The sequence below is a fragment of the Amblyomma mixtum genome, chromosome 7 (assembly GCF_055824585.1).
Source record: "Amblyomma mixtum isolate Tamu chromosome 7, ASM5582458v1, whole genome shotgun sequence".
NCBI classification, from domain to species: domain Eukaryota; kingdom Metazoa; phylum Arthropoda; class Arachnida; order Ixodida; family Ixodidae; genus Amblyomma; species Amblyomma mixtum.
Window position 1 is genome coordinate 19,419,589 of NC_143018.1, and position 26,276 is coordinate 19,445,864.

Below are 26,276 nucleotides of genomic sequence, written 5' to 3' on the forward strand. Positions count from 1 at the left end.
GAATTTGTTCTTAGTGCGTCTTCATTAGTGGATTTCTTCATAAAATATACCGCAGAGTAAATGACACAACACTCCGATATTGGCGTTTAGGTGTGAACTATTAAATGATTAAATTACCAAATTTTGAAACAAAGTTAGACACCCTGTATATTTTTATAAATTTTATAAATAAATTTGTTTTTTATAGTGGGACCGCGTGGTATGAGAACTGCTAAAAAAAAAGTAGAACACTCCGACTTTCCCTACTGTTGCGAGTTGCAAGCGCGAGGCGATAGCGAACGTTTCTGAACTTTGCAGGCCTTGCCATATTGCCTCCTGCCTATTACATTACATAACCTGCAGATTGCTTTTTTTTTTGACGACTGCCTTCAGTATTTTTTTTTTGCCTAAGCCACCAGCAACCGGCTTAAGCGTCACATCGTAACGCATTCCATCAATCACGCGACAGGGATGTTTGCTGTCCATGCTTCAGACGTTGGCATCAACGGTAAAGTTTTCAGGAGCAGTGCATGCAGGCGCACCTTCTAATATAGCTGATACATGTTTTCACCATTAATATTTATGCATTTCGTGAATATGTAACTAAAGCAGAACTGTCGATAGTCGCCTGAAGCAACCAGGGCTGTTCATCAGGAGTCAGATAATCTGCCAAGGCGTCAGTTATAAATATGGGTTGAACTTTTCTCTTCAGACCGAACTAAAAAACAATAAAGTATCCCGAATATAGTTTTCTAAATTTGTTTTCAACTGAAAAAGATCAGTATCCTTGGCACTGCGCCAGATCTAGGTAGCTGTTGAGTAGGAGTTACATATACTCAGTCAGAGAACAAAGTGAGCGAAGTACGGAGGCCAGAGGCGTGGTGAGATGGTTGCACCGTTGGAATAAGCAGCGGAGTTTGCATGTCGAGGCATTGCTTCGATACTTCGCATGCCTCCGCAGACCAGGTGGTGGTGGTGGTGGTGGTGGTGAAAAACTTTAATGAAAGAGAGCTTGAGGGTTAAAAAAAAAAAAAAACCCTGCTGCATGGTCGGTATCCTTAGTCCGGGACACCGCATGACGAGGCCCCGTCTCGCGCCCGCTTGACCAGAGCCCTTTGGGACTCCAGTGTGGAGCAGTTGAGGAGGGCAGTCTCCCATGCCTCTCGGGTGGGGGTGGGCGAGGGGGGAAGGTGAGGATTCTGAGTACATGCCCACACCATGTGAAAGATATCGCAGATCTCTCCACAGTGCGGGCAGCGCCCATCTGTGTTCGGATCGAAGTGTTTTACTATTGCAGGACAGAGAAGGGTTCCTGTCTGCAGGCGCCGCAGAGTTCGCTCCTCCGCCTTACTCAACCCCTTGGCAGGTGCCGGGTAGAGACGGTGGCTGTCGCAATAATAAATTAGGATTTCGCGGAACCGCAGAAGCGGTTTATGAGCTTCTGAGCCATGAGAGCTAGGATGAGGAGCCCGGTGTGTGAGCGCTCGGGCGGCTGCTGGCAACATGCAGACCACGTGATACTCCACCCTCTCGCTCAACCCACTGCAAGAGCCAAGTGATAAGATATCATCGATGATTACAAGTTCATCTCTACTTGCATTTTGTCTGCGGACTTATCAACTGCCGAAAATATTTTTTTAATGGCGATAGTACCTTTGGCCTGAGATGCCCTTGAGCTATAAAAATCCATCATCAAATGGCAATAGCACTTCTTTCTACTAAGCGCAGCTCCAATAGAGCCAATTACTGGTAAATCGACTAATCGTGATGATAAAAATCACCAAGATAGAGTGTACGAGAGTACAGGTACGCAAATACGACGTTATAACACCCAAAGATTAATCTGTAGAAACTAATAATATTCGCTAGAAAAAAACTGCGTTCTGAAACAAACACAAACAGGTCCGTCGAATTTTCAAAAAATAAGTACCAAAGTGACTAACCTCTTGTCAAGCTGCAAAGCAACGCGGGCAACCCGTATAGAAAAGCTTAAGGCTGCCGTATGCGGACGGTGCATTGATATTTATTTCTTATAGCGCTGCGTAGGGTATTACTAAAGCGGTGGTACACTAACGCTCGTTCAATCAACTCCGGCCGGCCCGAGTGAAGTCTCCCGCAAAGCGTGCTTTGCCGCATAGTGAGGCTTATTGCTAGGAAGACAACGCTCCAAGGCTAAGCCACCGGAAGGTGGCAGTTGAGGGCAAAGATTAGGAATGCTTTTGTTGCCAAGCGTACGGGCGGCAGACAAGCTGTAGAATCCTGTAGTCGCAGAGATTGCAGGTAATTAACAAACATTATGAAGGTTACAGCCCAATCAGATACGAACGGAAAGGGGCGATGAAACACGAGCCAGTGTTGTGTATCGTCTCATGTTTGCTTCTCCTCTTTTTGTACGCATCCTATCGCGCTGTGCGCTTCATAGTGTTACCGAACCATAATGTTAGCCAGCCAAATAGCCAAAGAATAAAATGGACGCATTAGATGCAACATATAAGGAGGGAAAATACCACCAAAAGAGCCGTGAGTCACAGAAAACGCATGCGATGAGTATTTTAAACGTACCGTCTTTTTCAAAAGTTATCAGGCTTCGTGGTTTGGTTCTAGCGTGCATAGTGGAGCCCTTGTGGCTTTCCTAAACAGCAAAAGGTGTTGGAAGGTAAGGAGACCCCCAGTCCTTCCCTTTAACGACCATTTCAGCTTAACAGAAACTGTAAGGGCTCCGCTGTACAAGCTAGAAGCAAACCATGCATCCTGGTTACCTTTGACAAAGACGGTACATGTTCGTAAAGGCTGCGCCTGTGCTCTTTCATTTAGATGGCAGCAGAGTCACTGACATGCAAAAGCAGTTCGGAAGACGCGCTGGTTAATGAATGTGTGCCGCGATGAATAAAACGCCCGGCTTTGAGATAGAGCAAACGAGTCGTTCTTTTTTTTTTTTCTGAAGAGATGTGTTTAAAAGTTTCGGACGAAACCTGCAATACTTACCGCACGCGCGGTATTAAAATAATGCGGCTTCCGTAATATATCCTCCATTTGTTATTCATTTCGAACAACTGTGCTCTTTTTCTCAGCTCGCACTTCAGTGAGATCGGAGGAGCGCCTCCCGGAGCAAAACACGCCACACCTCGTGCTTTCTTTTCATTTATCTTGCATGAAGTTAAAAGGAGTTTATTTTTTTCTCTCTTTCCTCCTTTCTGCTGATCCGCTGCCGAAAGCATCGTAAACTCACCGCGGAAGAAATCCTGCGAGCACTGTCCTACTTTTCGCTGAGGACGTTATGAATTTCGCTACCGGCAGTTCAAACTTTTTTTTCTGTGGTTTCTTTTTTATTTTTTAAGATTCCAGTCTAGCTTCCAGCAGCGCTTTGCTTGTTTTCAACGCGGCGAGGCCAGACTGGGGCTGTGGAGCGCTCACCGCAGCATATATTGACCGGTCTGGCCCGTGGAGAACGAGAATAAGCCGTGACAAAAAAGCTCCGACAGCGAACGGCTGGTGAAAAATAAGCGACGAAAACGTGCTGCCCAAAGCCAGTAATAAGCTCATAAAAACAGTTTTCTCGAGTTGGGAAGTTTGCGTACCTTCCAGGAGCCTATCTGTCGCCTTCCCCCCCCCCCCCCCCCCCCCCCGCTCCCCCTCTCCGTTGTGTTTTCCTCGCGTTTAAGTTGTTCGCAGCAACGTGTTCATACGGTTGAGCAAAACAGGAGAAAAAAAGGGAAAACTTGAAGAATCCCCGTTTGTTTCTGTTTTGTCCACCGCTGTGCCCGGCTGTACGGCGGGCTGCCTTCTGGAAAAGATCTCGCTCTTTTCTCTATTACGCCCACGCTGCTGCAGACGTCGGGTTATGGGCGTCAGAGCTGCCCTTCCCTCGCCTCTGCCAAGGCCGCTTCCTCGAGCGAACGCTTTCGATCGAATATCTTCGCGTTACTTTTAGAGTTGTTTTTATGCCATCCTTTCCCCTTCTCCTCTCGTCCGAGAGTTTCTTCGCTTTTTCTTTTCTTCGAACTTTCGTTTAGATAAGCGTCTTTCGCAGCTTAACTGTTTTGTTCGACATAGCCTTTATGTATACTTCCACGGCGCCGAGGCGTTCGATGAACCTGGAGCGTAGGTGCGAGTGAAAAGCTGCATGAAGAAAAGTAAAAAAAAAAAAAGATTTTAATGCGAGCGGCGAGCGCGCGGCTTCAGCTTCTCGCCGGCCCTTGTAAAGCGGTGTTTAGCGTGCCAGACTGTTCTTGCTCCAACTCGATTCCGAGGAGCGACGTTAAACAGAATTCCCCCTCCTCATTCTCTGTCTTCCCCTACTGATTTTTATTCACTTGCCTTTTTCTGATGCCTTTCGTTATCGTCTTTTCCACGTGGTAGTGGCAAACGGAGTGCTGGTGTTTGCTGCCTATCAATTTTTTTTCTCTCTTAGAGCAAAAACACTGGCTAAGAGGAATGCAGTCCTTGCTTCTTCTTTTTTTTTTTTTTGAGGAAAGAAAAGTAAAACAAAATAGCGCGCGATCTTGTCTTTTGGTTCTTGCGTTAACTCCCCGCTTGCAGGGAACGTTCGACGCGCTGAAAATGGCCCGAAGACGCCGTCTCATTTCCATTTCTCCCGCGTACTGCCGTTCCAACACTGCGCCCGCGTTTCGAGCTTAAAATTTGTTGCCGTCTCTCGCGCGCGCTTGGATTCGACATAAATTTCGCGAACATAAAAAGCCCATCCGGATCGGAGGGAGGAGAACTTTTCTTTTTCGGATTTCAGGTCTTTTCTCTTCGCGTTCTCTGTCACTTTCTTTTTCGGGCATTCGCTGCTCGCTGCACGTAGGCCTTCTTCCCGTGCCGTCAGTGCTCATACTTCCCACTCCCGAAAGAATAAAGGGGACAGGAAAGCAATAAATGTGACCGAACGGAGGAGGGCTGTGAAATGACGACGGAGACAGGTCGACAGCCGGGGTAGATGGTGGAGTCGGGTCCGCTGTTCTATTCTTTCACTCCGACTCGACCATTTCCAACGCCCAACCCCACCCACTTGCTTTTCTTCTTTTTTTTTTTTGCTCGTTTGTCGCTCCCTCTGCTTCGTGACTACTCTTTCCTAGTTTGGTCGTTTTGTGTCTCGGCACTCATCCTCTCTCACCCCTTCTACTTCTGTCTGCTATAGTTGTAGGAATCGTAACTCACCTGTTAAACATTGAGAGCTGTACATTTATGTCCTGCATCTTTCTTCTTGTCTTCCTTTCTTTTTGCCTCTGCACTCACAACGTACTCTTTCTCCGTGCGCGTTGAAATTGCCTGTGACGTCTTGCACCCGTCTTTGTAACTCTCATCCCATTGCTTACCTCTTGCTAGCGGCCCATTCACGCTCGCGTCTTCCCGACTTCCCTGTCTGTACTTTCAGCCTCTCTCGGGGGAAGCCTTTGCTTCCTTTGTATCCGTCGAAAGGAGTTGATTTGTTTTGCCTGTTTTTATCTGCTGTTGACGCTGATCTGACTTGTTCTCTTCATTTCAGCTTCCCCTGCCTCTTTTCCCCATTCAGCTGAGACTTGGTCCCTAAAAACATCTGTATTTTTTTATGGGTGCCAGTCCTTCTAACTTAATTTCTGTCGTCCCGCTGTGTACATTGTCTTTTTTGTCCCTAGCCTAGCCCTTCTTAGCTCAGTGCTCTTCGTTGTCGTGCCGCTTGATTCTTTCTTTTTCCTCTTGCTGCTCTTCCCCGAACGATGTCTATCCTTTTTTCCCCATAACACAGCCTGCTTCTGCTTCCCTTCTCGGTGCAACTTCCTGGCGCTCGCTTCCTCCCCCCCCCCCCCCTTTCGTTTCCTCTCGTGTTACTCTTTTTCTGCTTTCTACTCTGCCTCGCAGCTTCTCACTTCTGTTCCTCACGAAGTTTCGCCTTCGACTTTTATTTTCTGCTTTCTTTCTATCCTACAAGTGCAACGCTCTTTCTGGCATCGTTCTTCCAGCATTGCCGGACCCATCTCGGCTTTCTTTCTGTACCCGTCCTGTGTAGCAACAAGTGGACGGATGCCTCGGCAGCCCTCTTTTTTAGCCTCTTCTTTCTCTCTCTCTGTTGCCTGTTTCCTTTCTGTCGTCCCAAAAGAGGCCGAGAAAACACACAAACTTCTCCCCCGACGAGCACACGGTCCGGATGAGATGGGGATCCCAGGGAAGATGGAGGATGAAGAAGGGGAAAAGCAGGCACTGAAACTGTTCTGGAGCGCCAGCGAGGCAGCCGAAGGGAGCGAAAACGGAGGGGAGGGGAGGGGGGGAGAGTATATAATCGCGGCCCAGGACACTACGTAGGCCCTTTGTATTCGTCTATGTCTTTCTTTCGTGTTGTTTTCACTTTTTTTTTGTCATTCCATCCTTTTGCAGAGTAAGGGAAAGGCATCACCAAGAAAGTGGGGGAGGTAAGCTGCTGTGCGAGAGATTCGGGAAGAGAGAAGAAACTTCGTCTGGGGAGGGCGAGAGAGGAGGAGGGCGGGGGGCTAAGGGAGAGAACAGGACAGGAAAATATCACGTGATTCGGCGCTTGAGCCGCGTTCGCCGCTTCGCCCGTTGTCACGGGCAACAAGAAGGGTGGAGGAGGGAAGTAGGTCCCTATTCGCTTCCTTTTTGTGCTTATTTTTTTTGTTGCTAGCGCCCCCCTCCCTCCTTTCTTTTCGTTTCTCTTTTTAGTCCTGTCGCGGTTGTTCCTTGCTGCCCATTTCGTGTTTGCTTGGGCTTGTGGCAGACTGCATACGCCGGCTGCGATCGTTGTGTCCTCGGGTGCGCTTACTCGGTGACAGACTAGGGAAGGGGGAGAAAGGGGAATAGGGAATGCGGGGTTGTGTGGCGAAAGAAGCAGGGCATGGAAAGGAAAGGATGGGGAAGGAAAAACAAGCTGGGTCCATTTTTCTGCGCGCTTATTGTGGACGTCTCATTTTATTTTTTGCGTGGATGATTCTCGCATAGTCTGCCGCGTTACATGTTTGGTACTTCGCTTCCCGAATCGTTTTTACGTGTTTGTTTTGTTGCTTGTTGGAGTAGCTCCTCGCTCTTTTCGGCCGTCCGCTGGCATAGGGAAAGCAGCGAGGCGCGATGAACGCACTGGGGAACAACCAGCGATGGATGTAGACATAAAAAAAATTCTGCGGCGGGTATTTTTGGGAGAAGTCGCTGGATGCCTCACTTGTGTGTACTGCTCGCTTCGTTCCCCTCACTTTTAAGCTTTTTCGAATGCGTAGTTGATTCTGTCTCCTTTTGGTTCGGAAGCTCCTGCTTGTTTGTCGTGGATCTTCGTCCGAACGTAAACAACTGGCTAGATTCGGGGTACGTTGTTGCTTTGGGGATATCGTTTTGACGTCATTTCCGGCTGTCGTGTAGCGCATTTGCGGCTGGAATGTAGTTCGCTTGTTGAAGCCCATGTCCCGTGCTGCGATTGTTAGGTAGCCATATTAGACGACTTTTACCGGAGATTCCGGCTGCGATGTAGCGGTTGCAGTTGTTATTGTCGACGATAGTTTGGCGGTGTGTTGCTTTTGAGGTACAGCCAGCTCAAGCGACCAACGGTGCACGTTTGGCGGACACTTTTAGAAGCCAGCATGTGAGCACTAAGTGCAGCGGGGCCTTCCGCTTCAAGTACAACGATCATTTTTCCTGTAAATACCGCTCTCGGCAAGGAAGTGTACGTTAAACGAAAAGGGAACCATATGTGTGATGGTAGTTGAAGGTGCGCCGCGGTCCTTACGCATTACACTAGATGGCTTAAGTGAGTTTCAGGTGCCCTTGATGCATTCGCGCTGTGCCCAATCTACGACATACCGAACACCTGCCGCATGATGTGATTTTCAGTTTATGACTTGAGCATGCCGAGAAGCGGTTAGCAACTCTTACCTTAGGTTCATCCCTGTACGTTTATCCAATTGAATACAGCTTGCTAGGACGCCCCCTACGTAGTTAAGAGCCCCAGATTATGCCTAAGGCAGTCGATCGGCTCTGCGAACGCGATTTCAGGATATTTAAGCTAAACATTGAAGGAAAAAATATGCATGACCTATTTTCCGCGCAACTGACAATCTGTGCTTTATCAGTGCGTCAGAGGGGATAACAGGGGATGAAAAACGTTCTGGAAGGTGGCCGGAAGTCAGATGCAGTGGTAACATCCGAGCGTAACTGCGATTTCGAAATTCTAAAAACTGGTAGGGATGTTGGTCACGGTCGGCTACACACCAATCTGTATAAAAAGAGAGCAAGGGCAGTTAGCTACTCAGTACTAGTTAACCAGCCTACTAGTTAGCACGTCCTAGCTGTATTTTGATTCGCCATACCGCTGACAGTGCTATGCCCTAAAAAGCGCCCTTTTATTTCAAAAAGTCTATTTTTATAAATTGTAGAACACCGCAAGGGAAACTCCTCAAATGTTAAATTATGAACAAATTTATGAGCTTCGTTGCTCTCCAGTTAACCTCTGCAGTTATGAAGGAAACAACTTAAACTCTCAGAACGGCTACCACTGTGTTACGCGAGATTCAGTGACACCTGTTTGCGGTGGTGAATTATATGATGGTTTATTCATTATCATTGTTCGTCTTCTGTATTAGAATGTGCGTGACGTCAGAATGCTGTCATTCGTGACGTCACTGTGATCGGACCGCTCAGTGTGGCGCGCTGCTGTGAGATCACTGCACACTATCCAATCAGCATGGCTCGGTTACACCGAAGCCTCAGAGCCGAGAAAGGTGCCGTTAATAGCTCTCGCTGTAAAAACGTCGCCGTCAAGGTCTGCCCTGCAAGCCGTCATAGTGTGCTCCCGCACTAAGACATCGCGAACTCCGCAGGACTCGACGTTGGGCAGCGACGAGCTGAGCGACGATGAGGCCACGCCCAACTACGACGACGACGACGGGGAGGCGAGTCCCGACGCGGCCCCGCTAGACTCCAAGGAGGCCGGAGGCGGAGACGTGTGCATGGCGGACGCGGCCTCGACGCCCGGAGGCTCGGAGGACGGCGCCGCCTCGACAAAGGCGCCGTCGCCGACCGGCCGCCGTGCCTCGTGCGCCGAGGAGGCCATGGACACCCAGCAGCCACTGAACATGACAGCCAAGCCGACCACGTCCTCGATTACAGGGGGCTTCGTCGGCAGCGCTGGAGCAGCAGCAGCAGGGTCGGCTGCTGGCGACCACGGCCTCGCCGAACGGGGAACGGTAAGCGCCCGATACAGGATCCTAGGAAGATTCGCTTGTATTCTGTTGATATCTCCTATCCGACGTGAGGTCACGGGGGTCATGATGGTGGACCAAGCATCGCTTACTTTTTACCCGACGTGACGTCAAGGGGGCCGTGATGGGGAACTAAGCGTAGCTTTTTCAGTTCGGATAAGAGCAGCCAGCTTTAAGCGTATTAGCTATGTCCGCAAACTCTCACCGTGGTTTTGGTCCACAAGAAATGCGGCCGCTATATGACATCGATGCGAGCTACGGATACTGCGCGGCAGATCGCGGCTGCGTGTTTACGAACCGCGGTCGTACCGGCAAGCTTGCTCCAGGTAATGGGTTGCACATCGAGGTATGGTATGCTCACTAAAGCTCTCACTGCTTCCATTTTATAAAACAAGCCTCTAGCTGTCCAACCGCTGCGACTACGCTGTACAAGTAATCTGTGCGCACTCCCCCGTTCACACCCTCCCCCTCTCCTGTCTGCGAGCGCAGAGCCCTCCGACGAGCGGTGGCGCCAGCGGTGAGCCCGACGACCTGTCGGCGGGCACCAAGGAGGACCTAGACGAGGAGGACGACGATGACGAGCAGGACAAGCTCGACATCAGCTCCTACGACCCCGAGCGCCTCAAGGCGTTCAACGTGAGTGCGTTCGCTGTGGGCGGCCTTTACGAGACCTCTTGGAAGGCTGGAAGTATCGGGGCGCGTTACTTGAGTCGCATCCAGCTTTATACACTCGAAACACGAATAAACCTATATGGTAGTAAAATGGGAGTACGTTGACCTCGCACTCCCTTTTAGGGACAGGGTATGCTGCCTAAGTTTCGTAGTAGGTTTCGATCAATAAATGTACGGAACGCTTACTCTTGGCAGCGGAGATGTATATTCCCACAGGAAAGCACAGTAATTTGATGCAGTTAGCAAAGGAGGAGGCTTTATAAAAGCGACACTGGAGGTTCGTAAGGTTAGCAAAAAGAGGAGGTTGAAACCTTGGTTGGAATCTTCGTAACTGCTTGAAGTTCGCATGATTCGAAGAGGGAATTTGTTTCCGTTGCCTACCGTAAGTATTTCGTATTTTTACTGATGCAAATATACCCCCCCCCCCCCCCCCCCCCGGTTTAGGCAGCATGCCCTGCACCTTAAAAGGGAGTGCTCTAGAGTAGAGCTTACTCCCTTTTTTATTCCTTTCGTCTATAGTGTGTATATCGTCTCCATAGTACATGGCACCCCACGTGTTTATTGGAGAGCTTTCTTCGTTAGTAGAACTAAGAATGAAGCCGGAAATTAATCACCGCACACAAAAAAAAAAGAGCTCCTGCAGACGTTTCGGCCTTTCTCGAGATGGTGCCTCCATCCTCCTCAAGCGCGCGCAGTATTTTTCAAGGATCGGTGTATCTTGTGTAACCATTCCTGCCTGTAATGTTGTTTTTCAACGCGTGAATTAAAAAAAAAAAAAAGATGCGGCGTTTTTTTTTCGTTTTTTTTGACGGTTTCGCGGTTTTGCGTCGTCCCGCGCAGATGTTCGTGCGGCTTTTCGTGGACGAGAACCTGGACCGCATGGTGCCCATCTCCCGGCAGCCCAAGGAGAAGATCCAGGCCATCATCGACTCGTGCGGCCGCCAGTTCCCCGAGTTCGCCGAGCGCTCCCGCAAGCGCATCCGCACCTACCTCAAGTCCTGCCGGCGCACCAAGCGCACCCGCGACCTCAACGGGTGGGACGTGAGTGTCCCTCTCTCTTTTCCTCTCTCTCTCTCTATCCACGAGATTAACGCGCTGCGGTTACCCGTAGTCGCAAATGCACTTTCGGAGGTCCAGGTCATGCTCAGCCGCCTATGGACTGATGACTTTCGATGGGCGCTCTACCTGCGCTCCTATAAAAGCATTCCACCCAACGGGCACTGAACCTCCCTTGAGCGTCTTGCAGACATCCTGAACATCCGCACGACCTTCAAGGGAGTTTCAATGTCCATTGGGCAGTGACTCTGTGACCTTGAAGTCACAGAGTCACTGCTAGCATCCGTATCCAAAGCCAGAGCGCGTATAATGTAGTATTATTACGCAACAGGCAAATTCGTTTCGAAAACGGGGACTATTACGGGCCATGCCCGGATGAGGGGCGCGTGAGCGGTGTCACTAAACCTCCTTGTGTCGCTACTTCCGTTTACAAGCCAGCATTTTATGCTTCTTTCTTTCTTACTTTCTTTTTCTCTTTTTTCGCTTCTTTCTTTGTCCTACTTTATTCGTTTTTTAGACGTTTGCTTATGAGGGGGCTGAGGTTAAAGGCATAGCATCGCCTCACGGGGCCTCATCCCCCGAAGATCCGTTTGTTGTCACAAACGTCCAGGCGCAGCTTTTTGTGAATTTCGACCAATTGTTCCGCCTTCCCTTCTTCATTATCATCGTATCATCATCAGCCGCGGCCTAATTGCGTGCATTGCTAGACGACGTTCAAGTCTGAGTACTTATATGACTTTTTTTTTTGCTTGCGTTAGATTTTCGATATTCCACCGACTTCATCTTACCGGCGCTTTTTCATAAAACGCTGCCTTACTGACCGCGGAAATATATGGACAGTAATCGCTGAAAGGCATTGCAGATGTGAAAGCAGAAGATGAGGAGAGTAAGCGAACACATCTTGAACGAAGCACTGGTCAGTTGGGTTTAAAGCAACGCTCTTTCCTGTTCCTCACACTTGACACGTTATAGACAGTGTGAGGCTCGCTAGAGAAGAGGCTGGAAAACTCGTCTGTTTAGTACCGGCAACACCAGCAGCCAGTGTTCGTACGTTCGTTGTAGTTCCATACGTCTGCTAGTACTAAGGACGCAGTGACAGTTCTGTCTGGGTGGGGAACTTGCCTTGTGACCGTTCGTCTTAACTCTTCCCCCCGCGTAGGGTCGCACGGCGGTTCCCCATCTGACGTCTCCGCTTGCCGAGCAGATTCTGGCATCTGCTTGCGAGAACGAGACCACCAACGCCAAGAGGATGCGGCTCGGTCTTCAGCCGTTGCCGGTAGGTCCTCCACTGCCCTGGCGAAGCTCGCTGAGGACGTTAGGTTAAGACCGGCACCGGAGCATGTAGCGAAGGGCGCAGATACTGAATCGCCTCGGGTGACAGATGTGGTTATAGAGCCCAGGGTGTATTCTGTAGTACTCACTCTAAAACCTATGCGCTAATTGCTGAACGATGTCCTCCTGGTGCACAAGCATACAGCACGCTCAAGAATGCATAGTACGTGCTTCCTTGCTTGCATTGTTTCCGTTTTTAGTTTGCTTTGTACAATGACCTGCGCCTGACTTTGGTTTCTTCACGGCACTCTTTCAGTAATAACTGTCACATAGCGTCGCCTGTGCCCTGTTTGTTAGTTGTCTCGTTCGCTGTCTTTTCTTTTGCTATTTCGTTGCCAGATACGCAGAATCTTTGAAAGCTACAGTTGATTAGAAGAGGGTGAAACTCGCGATGTCTGCGTAGAAGTTTGCTTCGACATCGTGTCTAAAATATGGCAGGCTGGTTGGCTCACAATTTCGCGCTCTACGGATTGGTCCTGGTAGCGCATCGTCTATGGTAGCCGATATATCAGATAAGTGGGAATAAATTTACGGCCGCAAGTTAGGAGCAATGGGTTTTCTCAATGTCACGTGATTAGTCGGATTCGACTGAACTGTTCGGTTGCTGGAAAGTTTCAGGGCGTTTGTGGTAGCTGGCACCGTATAGTTCATAGACAGCGCCTAATTTCCTCTGCTGGCCTCCAAAAGCTGGCCGCAGGTGATGGTTGAGCATGCACCTTAGGTTTACAACTGCTGTGGTGATAAAACTTTCCAAATGTGGCGCAACAAAGAAGGGACGGTGGATAAAGGCAGCAGACACAGATAAGCGCTTATCCGTGTCCTCTGCCTTCGTTCGTCGTCATTTTTTTGTTGCTTTACCAACGGGCCCAAATGTCTTCTTATTAACTACTTGGTTGTGTTTAATTAGAGAGAGTAAATGCAGCGTAGTACCCGTTGGAGAACTCATGTTGAAGGAAACTGCTATTCGTCTTTTTTATCTTATCTTAATCCAGATGGAGCTGGATGTACCTGGACGTTCCGCGACGCCCGGCTACCACGTGACCGTCAGCGTGGGAGGAACCAGCGGCAGCGCGCTGTCGAGCGTCCCGTCGTCTCTCCCGGTCAACAGCAGCTCGACCAACAATGTCAGCAGCCAGCTGATAAGCCGGTTGACTGCGCCCATTGTCACCTCCTCGGCCAACGGGCTTCTACCCGCAAGCTCGGTCCTGCCCTCCGTCAGCGTCGGGTCGTCGACGCTGAACAGCACCAATAACAGTGCCGTAACCACATCCGGCGTGGAGGTGACCACGGTCTGCCCTTTCCACATGCACCATCACCACCACCAGCAGTTTCACCAGCACTTCACGACGGCGTCGACGAACCCTTCTTCGGTCTCGTCCAACGGCACCATCCTCACCTCCCCCGCCATGGTCACGTCCTCCTCTTCGTCGTCCCCGGTGACGAGTTTCGTGAACGGCGCGAGCCCCCACACGCACACCCACCACCACCACAAGTGTTTCAACAACGTTGTAACGGCGGCCGCCACCAACGGCCTTAGTCCGGTGACGTCAATGGCCGTCGCCGCCAACGGCCATCACTACAGCGTGCACCACAGGCACGTTGCCGGCTCCACGGGTCCCGTTTCCAACGTCGTCTCTTCGCCGGCGTCGTGCAATAGCCCGACGGACCTGAGCGTGAAGAAGTGTAACGGGGTGGACCGGCCGGCCATGGCGCTGAAGTACTCGCTCAACCCCACTGAGGTGAACGCCGTGAAACAGCTGATCGCGGGCTACCGAGAGTCGGCTGCGTTCCTTCTGCGTTCCGCTGACGAGCTGGAACAGTTGCTCCTCCAGCAGAACTGAGAAGCTGAAGGAGGGAGGATTGATCACCGGCACAGGGCTGCTTGCAGGGAAATGCGTTTCTTGCACAGTGTCCGTTGTTTCCTGCTGGAGGTACGTGGCCTCTTAACCTCCTCGTGACACTGGAGCAGCGGCCCAACTGATCCACCAATTCGCGTTGGTTGTGTCGCGTTGGCAGTCGGTGAGTAACCACATGCTCTTCTCGGCTCAGGTGCGGCGTCCGTTGGATGGCACTTAGTGCTACGACGCGCCCGGTTCCATTTTGTGACACTGATTCACCGTGGTTATGTACGCGATGATGCCATTTGATTATTACTGCTGTTGGTATATTATTTGATGGATTCAGTACTCCACTCATGTCAGTTAGGTTTCAGTTATTTGTTGATAGAATTCCGACTGTTGTTTAAAATCGGGCAGCATTTGGAAGCTACACCTTTGTGTTTGTTGAGTATTTTTTGACGCCTTGCCGAGTACGGCTGGACAGTTTTTTCTCAGGTCTGTTCATTTCTATATTCATGCCTTTACGGCATTGATATTTTGCTTGACTTCTATTAAACGGTGCCGGATAAATGCTTGCATAGCCGAGACCAGCCGAACCGAGCACGACAGAAGCAGAAGTCAGACGCACCGCGGGTCCAAATCTTTTTTTTTTTTGCCACCTGAGACCAGCCTCTGAGCGCAACGGAAAAAGCGATTGTGATGTGACTAGGCCGACACATGGCAACAAACAACACATGTACAGATTACCAGCGACCTGGCTTTGTAAAATTTAAGACCACTGCCTTCACTGTCCATATCCAGAACTAGCGGGGACCCAGTCTAGAACGCCAGCGTTAGATGATGCTGGTGTCGCGACTTTGTACTCGTATTAGTTTTATCATTCGTTCTTTCCACAAAAGTCTCGCATGCAGGGAGAGGAAAGACGCAAGTCATATCTCAGTAGTCATATCTTGAGGCATCTAGTCAAAGAGACCTTGTATACTCTGTACAGTTTGGGGTGTCATCTTTTGCCCTCTTTTTTTTCACAGACATATCTCACAGAGAGCTTGATTGAAGTAGCATAAGCTGGTCAGAAGACTATGTGCAAAGCATATATGTGCATAGCATAGCAGTCAAATGCTGCTATTCACTGGGATTCCGTGAAAACTAGGCTTAATTATAGCAGCAGCCTTAAATCTGTATCCTTAAGTGACCAGCTCGGACCCAAGTCGCATCGACTGGACAGCCTCTCAACTCTTGTGCCGGATCTACCATATATTGGTCCAGACTTTTTCAAAGCGTATTTAAGGGAAACGTCATGGGCAGATTGCATCATGTAGAGACATTACTTGTGAGAGCGTTCTGTGATGTTTCAAATCTGTCAGTGGGTCATGGCATTTGTGATTACTTTTTATAACAGGAGAAAAGAAGCATATGATGTATCTGATCAGGCCTTGCACGTATGAAGCTACACCCACTATTTTTAATCCTGAGTTTCTTTGCTTCTGAACGAGGATGTTGAATCTGTAGAGATACTGTGTGCAGCCGTGTTTGTATGTCTTGAAATGTATGTGTTTGGGACCTCAGTGAGCCAGATGAGGTATCATAACATGACTTATTCCCTTCCCTCATCTGTGGCCTTCGAATAGACCCTGGTTTAAGGTACGACGAACCAGAAAGAAAACTCATGCACTTGAATACTACAGTTTCGAGACAGGCACTTGTAACAAGTGCTGGAGATCATTTAAACATTCCATTTTAAGCTAACCCAAAGAAAGACCTATTTACTGGTGGTATGCTGTTTATCATATCACTTTGTTTTAGTGAGAATATGTTTATCAATGTTCTGTGCACAGAAATGTTGGCATCAATCTGCCCAGCCACTGCAAGTTTTTTTGTTTTGTTTTTTTTTTGCCAGAGGAGGCCTCAGACTGCACCCAGACACCTGTTTTTACACTCCACTTAGTTACATTCCTCATGAAACACTAGTTGCGTATTCAGAGCTAAGAGCTAGCGATTTCAGGGCAAGAAATTCACACTGTAGCCGCAAAAACACAGCAGCTCAAAATGTATTGATGTTTTGTAAGCGCATAATGCTGATGTACACCTGTATAAGTTTCTTGCAAAATGTTCATTTCGTTGCCTCAACAATAGATGAATACATTGAGAAATCAGAAACACTTTTATTCTCATAACACTCTCTCTCCTCCGCTTCAGGGTGTGCAAGCAGGACCCAATTTTGCCTCAAACTGCGATGAGTTAAAGGCACTTCGAACTCTGCTAAGGTGATTTATTTGTTGTCTCAAAAGTTTTTTAAAACTTTGCACCCACTCAGCTTGTAACTTTTATAGCCTACGTAATCCTAAACTGCATTATTTACGATAATTCTCATTCGGTAAAAAGTGAAAAGATTCTTCTATATCTTGAAACCTTCATATTTACTTTTGCACAAAACAGATCGGCTTTGCTAGAAGGGGTCTGTGGTCATTTGCACTGATCACATCACTAGTTGTTCTTCCATAAACTGAGGATTTGTACTACTAGTTATTCTTCCGTAAACTGCAGATTTGTACTCAGATTTTATATTCTTTTTAGTCTCCATGAATAAAACCGACACGGGCACAGGCAAGGGCATTCGAGAACTTTTTCCTTGGGGGGGGGTGCCCGATGTCTGGGGATGGGGGAGGCGGTAGGTTTGTAGTTGTTTTCTATTAGGGCATAAATATTATCCGTAATTCCAGGGGGGAGGGAGGGGGGCAACCCCCCCCCCCCTCTTCCGGACGACCATGGGCACAGGCGCAAGCACCGTGTTGTGTGTGCGGAATGCCGTGGTTTCAGTCAGTGCCTAGATTTCCATTTACCAACAAGCATCATTAAGCATGGAGGTTACATAGTTAAAAGTGCAGAAACGGGCCATATTATTGCCTTATGCTGAGGTTACAGCTTCTTTAAATGCATATTTGCACTACAGATTAGTAATTGACAATGATGAGTGTTTAATGATTTCGTGGTCAAAAAGAGCTCCAGTACTGCATGTCTTGTTTAAGATATTCTGCTTTAGCATCTGAACTGTGACGGTTCTAAATGGCCTAAAGAACTTTCAACCCCATCATTTAGAAGTGTTTTCGTTGTTTCATAAAAGCCCCATAGAAGCTTTATATTTTTGAACCTGCAACGCCAAAAATATGCCTCATAAGAAGTGGTCATTAGACATTTGCGCTGACCGCTTCAAGAGTACCTGTTTGTTTGGCTTTTCCAGTCATATCAAAGCAACGACGTACATGCAAGGTGATCTCGTAGTTCTCTGGAGCACGTTTTATCATATAAATGGAGATTGTTCAGGCATTTCTGCTGGTGTAAGACCGGTGTGAAGCACAATTCTCAAGTCTCTTCCCAGCTGGCTCTCTACAACATATCACATTCCAGCAGTGTTTTCACTGTATGGAGTTGTTCACACAGGAGCATTGAGCCCTGTGGTACACCTAGTCAAAAGTTGAAATTGACAAAGCATATCGATCTCCTCAGTAAAGCCGGGGCTGTCACAGACGGCTCAGGTTAAAAAAATATTTCTGGGGCACCACATCATCCTTTGCATTATATCTTGGTTTGGGTGTGTACTACTGTTCCTTAGACGAAAGGCTTCTTACAAGGAGACTATTTTCTCTTTTATTTGTTCCTTATCATCTGCCAGCACATCACCGAAAACGTGTAAACGCCTCTCCGTGTGGGCGAACACTCCGTTTAAAAATTGATGGCGCAAGTCGTTGTGAAGTAAGTTTATGTGTTTGTATGTGTGTGTATTCACTGGCGGGGCCGGTAGTGTGCAATTGTCGATAGCAGGACCAAGTGTAGCCATTTTATGAGCGATGGCTTCCAGAGCACTGTGCTACACCTTGCTCTAGGTGAATTCATTATCGCTCGTAGTGGTGGAAGGCATTTACTGATTAGTGTGAGATGTGGGTTAGTTTGTACTTGACTGAGATGTAGAACAGTGCAATAAATGGGGACAATGGAGGTAATAGATAACGCACAGTGCAGACTTACATCTAGTCATACACACGCAATGAAAATGCATGCACCATACCTACGGAACCACTGGTGCAGCAACCTTCCCTTCTCTGACTCTTCCGGCTTTGAGTATATGTTTTCATATGATTGTTAGTGGAAGGGTTGCATTTCTATCATCTTTATAGTCTCAATTCATTGCGCTGTTCAACATCACCACTTGCATTTATTGCTACTGCATACTTTTAGCGGCAGACTGTCCAACATGCCACCACATCATTTGCTACGTTCTACTTCGAAGTTACACTGCACCGGCTGCAAGCGTCTGCCGAAGACGTATATGTGATTGTCTTTATCAGAAACAAAGCACTATAACTATTTGGTACTTTGCGAGGTCCACTCGTTCGGTTTTTACTTGATTTGACCTCAGGGTTATGAGCACCTAAAATCATGAGGGTTGATGCAAAGTGGTTTTGCAGTACTTCATCTGAGAGTTACTCTTTTTTCCACCTTTGGTTCTATCATCGCCTTGTTGCATAGGTAGTTGCAAATGTCAGAAAGCTTATTTTTCGCAAATGTTTGCAGAGATGCGTCTAATGTATTTGATATACCGAACTGGCCTACTAATAGTGCATGAGGTGCAAACAACGTTATACATAGAAGGTTAAGAATTTTTGTATGAAGCCAGGACAGATGCAATGAAGGCGCACGATATTTCTCAAACTCTCTTCGCGCTGTTGAGTTTTTTTGAACAGCGCAAATGAAAGAGATACGCTGTTGCTTTTTGAAGTCTGTGCATTTAGTGCGAAGGTAATTTGTGCGTGATTGTAACTGAACTGTCTCCACTGGCTCCGGATATTCTTTTCTCCGAGATGTCTCTCTTCGGTGTTTCTTTTTAAATGACCACTGTTTCGTGCAATTCTCGGTGTAAGTTTTTTAATATCTATATCCTGCCAAAATACCTGTGTGTGCAATGGTGTGCTTGTGATGTGGCCCTTGATGTGTCTAGAAAACCACGACTTCTCTAATCATGGCCTTATTGTCTGTTGGTGTATAAGAGCACTGACAAAAATAGAACTCTCGACTTCAGTTGGGCCGCACATGCTGGATCTCGCAGGGGCCTCACTACGTGTTCAATTTAATTTTGATCTTTCTTTTCGGCTGTTCACAGATACATTTTCAAAACATTTGTGGCTATCTCCGCTATGGAGTCAAGAATTTGGCTTCCTCTAGAGTCGGTGTGGTGACATCAGTTAGAAAAGCTTCGTAAGGCGCTTGCACTTGCAGCTGTGATAGTTCAGTTTTGTTAAAAACGGTTGTGCATATGGTTTCTCGTCACACCAAAAGATTGTGGTTAATTTATTGTTTGTTGTTTTGACTTTCCCAGAGTTATGACACTGCTTTTTGACAAGCACTGATTTGTCGGTCACCGCTGTGTGGTGGTTTTTTTTTTTTTTTTTCGCTTCCGTTGTGACATATCATGCGCATGTGGCGAAATGGATTCGTGTGAACTATGTATGTACATACACAGAGGTATATGGACCCGGTGTGTTCTTGAAATACATTTTTTATGCTCTGTCTCACACTGTGTGACTTATTTTCGTCCTCTTTCAATGATTTTTCTCACCGTCATGTTCTTGGCTCTACCTAAGGAATGTAGACTGGCTACCCTGTTAATACACAAACTGTGACTTCCAGCTTTCGACGCCTGCAAACACTAGTGCCATAAGGAAGTTCAAATCGTGGCGAAGCTTTTGCTGCAGTGATGAGAACGTGAATGTAATCGGGGCGCTCAGTAGTTAGCGCGCGATAAGGTATACTTTCAGGTATAGGTAGTAGATGATAGATGGTAGAGGTAGAAGATTTATTTTACTTATTGAGGTTTAACATTCTAAAGCGGCTCAGGCTATGAGGGACTCCGTAGTGAAGGGTTCCGGAAATTTCGACCACCTGGGGTTCTTTAACGTGCGCTGACATCGCACAGTACACGAGCCTCTAGAATTGCGCCTGCATCGAATTTAATTGAGCCGCCGCGGCCGGGATCGAACCCGCGTCATTCGGGCCAGCAGCCGAGCGACGTAACCACTGAGCCACCGCGGCGGGTAGAGGCAGAAGAATGATAGGGAATTAGCTAGGAGAATAAGAACTGATGCAATGCATTTGGTAGGTACTGAGCTCATGAATTACAGCCTACGAATATGTCTCCAGGGTGAAATATGTAACAGTTGAATATTGACGGGCCAGTGTTCACTTATGAGGCCGGGCTTCGGAGGTAACAAAAAGGCTTGACATTTTAAATTGCAGACGACCGATCGAGTTATGGCTAGGAGAACGATAGGTGTAATGCTGAGAGATGGGAACGTAGCAGTGAGGGAACGAACGCGACTTAATGACGCCATAGGTGCTGAGTTTTCAATCTGCCGAGGGCGGAGCAGTTCGCACACTCTGTCGTATTCATTCGCCCTCCCCTCCTTTTTCCATGCTCCTTGGCAAGAGAACCGCAATTCACAGCAATACAGAAGATCAAAAAAGGTAAGGGGGCCAAGTACTGATCCTAGAGGAACCCCAGAACCAAGTGGTACAGTGGAGGGATCAGCGTCATTATTGCTGACAAATTCAACACGAGTAGAAGGAAATTTCCACGGATCCAGTTAAGAGCTGCAGGGTCAATGTCCAGCTCACTTAGTTTATGTAATAGCAGTGAGTTAACTTTATCGAATGCTTTAGCAATGTCAAGAAATATGCATTGCGATTTGGCCTGTGTTCCCACTTGAAAGAGACAGGCAGAACAAATTAATATCAGCCTTGACTGATGGAAAACCACTTTAAAAACGCCTACTCTAACGAAATAAGGACCTCTTACGAGCCTTGCCTGAATATTAGGGTAAGTCTTTATTTTTTTTTTCTGTAATCCAAAACGCGTGCCCACTCTTTGCGCACACGAGAATCGAACACACAAGCAGCAGATAAATCAAGCCGAAAACTCAGCATTATCACGTGACTACGTCGCGAGTTTCTACCTGTGGCGAGAAAAATTTATTGCAAACCTTAATGCAGTTATTTCTCAGTAGATAAAATGTTATTTTCTGCCTCCTTGCCCGACTGCACATCCAACACACCACTCTTGTGGCAGAGCGCGTACGTATTCCATCCCAGTGGAGATGCGCCCTCCACGTGCGCCCTCTTCCCGCGAACATGAACCGTGAAGACCATAATGGCCGGCGCCTGGCGCGGGCGGAAGCCCTGGCCCGCCACTATGGATCGAAACCTGGCGTATTCTACGTGGATGCCTCCGGCCCCCACCATGGGGGATGGTACACGGCCGCAGTCGTCCGCCAATCCAAAACAGTGAACGGCCTTACTTTCCGAGCCCGTGACATAACACACGCGGAGGAGGTCGCCATTGCGTTGGCTGCATCTGATTCCAATTCAAAAACAATTATTTCCGACTCGCGAGGGGCATGTCGGAACGTTGAGCAGGGCTGGGTACCGTATCTAGCCTACCGTATTCTCTAAAACAGCGTCTACACCGGGGACCCCGCTCACCGGCGTATCGTTTGGGCTCCTGCTCACATGGGCCGTGAGGAAAATGAGGCAGCTGACGCCGCCGCCCGCGCGCTCTCTCACCGGACATTCCCCTCCGACCCCGACGATCAGGAACTTGAATTCACTCCCGCTTACTCTTTCAAAGACATTGTTTTACTTTATCAATCTGGCCATGGTCTTTATCCCCGCCCGTGTAAAGGTCTCTCAAAGGCGGAAGAGCGGCTTCTGCTTCGCCTGTATACAAATACTTTGCTGTGCCCGGCAGCTCTCAAACACTTCGATTCTTCTTTCTCTAGCAGCTGTCCGCACTGTGCGGAGAAGTCTACGGACATCTACCACATGGTGTGGGCCTGCCCCTCCAACCCTGCTATCCCCCCTCACCCCAACCCAACCCGGGAGGACTGGGAGGCGACCCTGCTCGGCTGCTCTGACCTGCAGGCCCAACGGGCCCTGGGCGCGCGAGCCCGGGCGGCGGCCGACGCCACTGGGGTCCCGAACTAGGAACCTCCACCTAGTACTTGTAAGGGCTGGCCCCCTCTGGGTCAGCTCATGCATAACCTCCAGTAGTGTATGTCTAAAAATAAATGTTTTCCACCACCACCGTCCATCGAAACGTAGGTCCAATATTAGAATTGTGTTCGCAAAGAATGGTCCATTGTAGGGCTGGTCTTTGTCAACACTTTCCCAACATTGGGCCGATCCCCTGTGCTGCTTGGGAAGGAGGCAGTTATTTACTCAAAAAGATTTTATTTTTTTCTGCCTGGAGCATCAGCACAGCGCTCACTTCAACAACCGTCACCCCCATATATGGCCCCATCCAAGGAGTTCTCTCCGTGTGGCGAACAGCGTCAACCCGTAGACTACTGTAACGGCGAGGTGCTGCTGTAGCTTGTCAGGGCACCGATCATCTTTTTAATGGCCGGGGGCAGTTGACCGACATCAACTCGTGCGTCTATGACAGCCATCAAGCACATCATCTTCAATGTCGGAGAAAAGTCCAGCACGTGCATATCCCTCAGCACCTCTTCATCCTCTCCATAATTTTCACTCAGTGACGAAGACTCTTCAGAAGAGATTCGAGGGTCCCTTGTGTTTGAATTCAATCCTCGACCGCCAAAGATAAACACCTTGTCGTCAATCACGCAGCAGCCCGGGAACCTCCTGGCAGACGGGCCCGACCGCTTCGGCGTCACTTGGCTCCAGCAGGACTTGTCGGGATTATACTTGTGGATGCTGTGGAAGTGTCTGTCCTCCTTGAAGTCTAAACCTCCAAATACATACAGCTCTCCTTTGTAAACGAAGGACGAGTGGTCTTCGCGCCCTTCGGGTGGCATGCCATCGACGTGTGGGCGCACCCATGTCGAGGTGGCCGTGTCCAGAAACACCAGACTGTTGTCGTAGCCAGTGGTTGGGCGAGGCAGCAGTTTGTCCCCGCCCCACACGTACATACGGTTACCAATGGCCGACGCCGAGTGGTACGAACGGTTATCCGGCAACTCTCCATTGGTTGACACACTATGCCATCGCATGGTCTCCAGGTCGAGGAAATGTATCTGCGCCAAGGATGGGCCGTAGACAGGCCATCCACCATAGAGGTAGACGCGGCTGCCCACCAAGCATGCCGTTTGGCCGCATCGCATCTCTGGTGGCCATTCGCCAGACACATCCAGACGACTCCATGCCCTTGTTCTGGTGTTGAAGCGGTAAACAATGTTGCCTACCTCGATGTAGTCCCGGCTGCTCCAGAGGTAGGCGCTGTCTCCGTAGGCGACGACGGTGCGGCCATAATGGCTATGCCTGGGTCTCCCGTCCGGGAGTGGCTGCGTCTGCAACAGGTCCCACTTGTATGACGCAGGGTCGAAGACGTACACGTCAATGGGTTCGCGCGCGGTGCACTCTAAGTCCTCGCGATCGGGGTCGAACGAGTAGATCTTGCCGTTAATGGAGACAGCCGTGTGGTTGACGCCTTCTGGAACGCCTTCCAGCCGCGCCGTCCACATCTTCCCTAATGCAAATTTCACCAGCGAAGGATACGTAGCTTTCTTTTTGGCAGTAGGCCAGTAGTGCGTGCGACTGGGTTCTTCTTTTTCTTCAACCTTTTCTTCTTCCTCCTCGACGTCCGAACACTGTGCCACCGGTGTTTCAGCGCCTCTACCCGCGAAGGAACTGATATGTCCTGTAAGGCCTCGCTTCATTAACGCCTCGTTACGTTTTTATTGCCAAAGCAATACTACGCTCACTAACGGCCTTTCGCGTAGCGGCGGCCGGTAGCCACGTTTGACCTTTAGAATGACCTCTGACGTAGCAACAGTCGCGCTAGACACCTGAACCGCACCGTACAAGAACGGAGGCAGTGGGAGTGAAAGAAGAAAGACGAAGAGGGCCCGTAGTGAAGAAAATGAATTAGAGTAAAGGAAATTACGGAGGAGGTTGCGCCGCTGCGCGGAGGAGAGGCCACAGTTGGCACGATTCCAGCGCAAGGACGGACGCCGCGAGCATGGACGGACACCGCGAGCATGAGCTATTAAAGGCTGTCGCCTTAAAATTAATTAGAGGAAAGGAAATTACGTACAAGCGCTAGTGACGTTATGGCGTGACGTCATACCAGGAGCGAGAGACGGGCTACCAACTCGGCTCGTCGGGTTAGGGCGGCCGCTGCCACGGCGCGCCGTGCTCTTCCCACTAGAGGCGCTGCATATGCAGTATAAAACACCTGCTTTCGCAACGTCTTTTCTTTTCTTTTTGTCCTTCCTCTGATCTTTTAACTCTCCTCTATCTGCACGTGGCAGCGGTGGTGGCTCGGCTGGAGCCAGTTGGCAGGCCCGTGCAATTTCCTTTTCATGCTTCTCTCAGTCGCAACAACAACAACAACAACCTACCAGGCTTAAGCAAAGCTAAGCCCCCGGCAATTTCTAATTGCTTCAGCCTGAGGCCACTGCGCGCCTCCGGTCTACGCGGGGAGTTCTCGGAGCTCCCCGCCCGCGCGTCCCCCGCAAACATGCGAACCTGCCTCGAGTTTCGCGAAGGGCCCTTATTTCGTTTGTTGGCATTCTTGCTGACTAAGCATCCACCCAACCAAGCCTCAGTCATCTGGTTTCCCGGTCACCTGGAACTACCAGGAGGAAACGAAGCCGCTCACAGGCATGCCCGAGCTCTTTTATACCGGGCGTCTCCCCCTGATGATCATGAAGGGTGCCGTGACCTGATATGTTTAGCAGTGTATGCTGACAATCTCGCGCCATACAGAACAGCCAGAAAGGAGTACCCAACACCACACAAATCCCTCAATAAGTTAGAAGAGAACACCCTCAGGAGACTACAAACCAACACATACCCAACGCCAGCTAAGTTACACGAGTGGTACCCTACACTATACTCTCCGCAGTGCCCACACTGTGGACAGGTAGCTAACCTCTATCATATGGTGTGGGCATGCCAATTTAATCCCTTAGTTCACCCCATTCCCAACCCCTCGGAGGAGCAGTGGGAGGCTATTCTGCTCAGCGATGATCCTGACCGTCAGCACTGGCTGGTGGGGAGGGCCAGCGCAGCAGCAGCAGCCCATGGACTACCGTACTAGGCGGCCCACCCACATGTTCTGAGAATACTGAACAAATAAAGATGTTTTTAATCAATCAATCAGTATGCATTACATGGCCAGTCGACACCAAAAGCCGGCGTCGCACAAAACATGGCGTTAGAAAACCCACGATTGGTCGAAGAGGTCTGACGTCATCAAAGGCGGGAAAATACGAAACGTGAAGCAGTAATAGTGGCAGTACTCAGCAGTAACTAGATCACCTCCGGGTGATCTGTGATCTAGATACTGCTCCTTCTCTCGAGCGGTGGGAGACCGTGCTGGCTAGCTCTAACCCCAGAACGGAAGTTTTGGTGGTCGAGTGGGCTGACAAAGTCGTCGAGGGCTGCGTACTCTCGACCACTTAACGCGACCTCTTGCCAAGCTCTTTCCGGCGAATAAAATGTTTTACAATCAATCAATAGTACTCATAAATGCACCAACTGCAAGGGAATAGAACAGAGTTAGAATCGGTTGGTTTTGTTTATGGGGGTTTAACGTTCTAAAGCGACACAGGTCAGGAAGGATGCAGAGTTGGAATCAAATTAGAATCGAATTGAAATACAATAGGGTTAGAATTAGGACGGAATTGGGATGGAATTGAAATTGCTATAAAATTGCAATGGTCTAGCATTACTGCCACATATGTTCCTTAATTGACCCCTTTTTTACCAAGGGCATAACCATGGCGTTCATCATAGTCCGAGATGCTTTGAGACGTTAAACCCCCATAAACAAGACAGATTTTCTTCTTAGTGTAAATTGAAGAAGCATTGCTTTTTGGTATTTTTTCCTGAGTTTAGCTAGGAGCGAGTATTCCGACTCAAGTCGAAAGCACCGCACCGAACATTTTAAAGGGAAATGCGTGGCTTACGCTAGCCGGAATTCATTACGTAATGCATTTCACTCAGTGCATGGAATTGTTCATCGACTTCATTTTCCTTTTTCGCTTCAGCGGCTTATGACAGAGTTATCCCAGTTCTAGCGAGATATTGTCAGATGCAGAACGCAGTACAACGTGACCATTACGGAATCAGGCTGAAGGGCTTCCAGTAACTAAATCATGCGCTATAAATACTCTGTAGAGATATGGTTCCAGGCAGTAGGAACACT

General features: G+C 48.9%; 1 protein-coding gene and 1 pseudogene across 6 annotated transcripts in view; one reads left to right on the forward strand and one right to left on the reverse strand.

Moving 5' to 3' along the window:
* Window positions 1-19,620, forward strand: part of LOC149335148 (nucleolar protein 4-like) — a 127,041-nt gene extending 107,421 nt beyond the window's left edge. For 5 of the 6 annotated variants that reach the window (XM_089551812.1, XM_089551810.1, XM_089551811.1 and 2 more), the window contains exons 5-9: window positions 8,778-9,143; window positions 9,648-9,794; window positions 10,671-10,871; window positions 12,046-12,162; window positions 13,211-19,620. In XM_089551812.1, coding sequence (XP_089407938.1) covers window positions 8,778-9,143; window positions 9,648-9,794; window positions 10,671-10,871; window positions 12,046-12,162; window positions 13,211-14,059 — 1,680 coding nt within the window. In that variant the 3' untranslated portion in view covers window positions 14,060-19,620. The remainder of the gene's footprint in view (window positions 1-8,777; window positions 9,144-9,647; window positions 9,795-10,670; window positions 10,872-12,045; window positions 12,163-13,210) is intronic. The other variant, XM_089551813.1, reaches the window with a different exon arrangement.
* Window positions 19,621-22,371: 2,751 nt separating this feature from the next.
* On the reverse strand, window positions 22,372-23,133 carry LOC149335149 (kelch domain-containing protein 3 pseudogene; annotated as a pseudogene).
* Window positions 23,134-26,276: the final 3,143 nt, after the last annotated feature.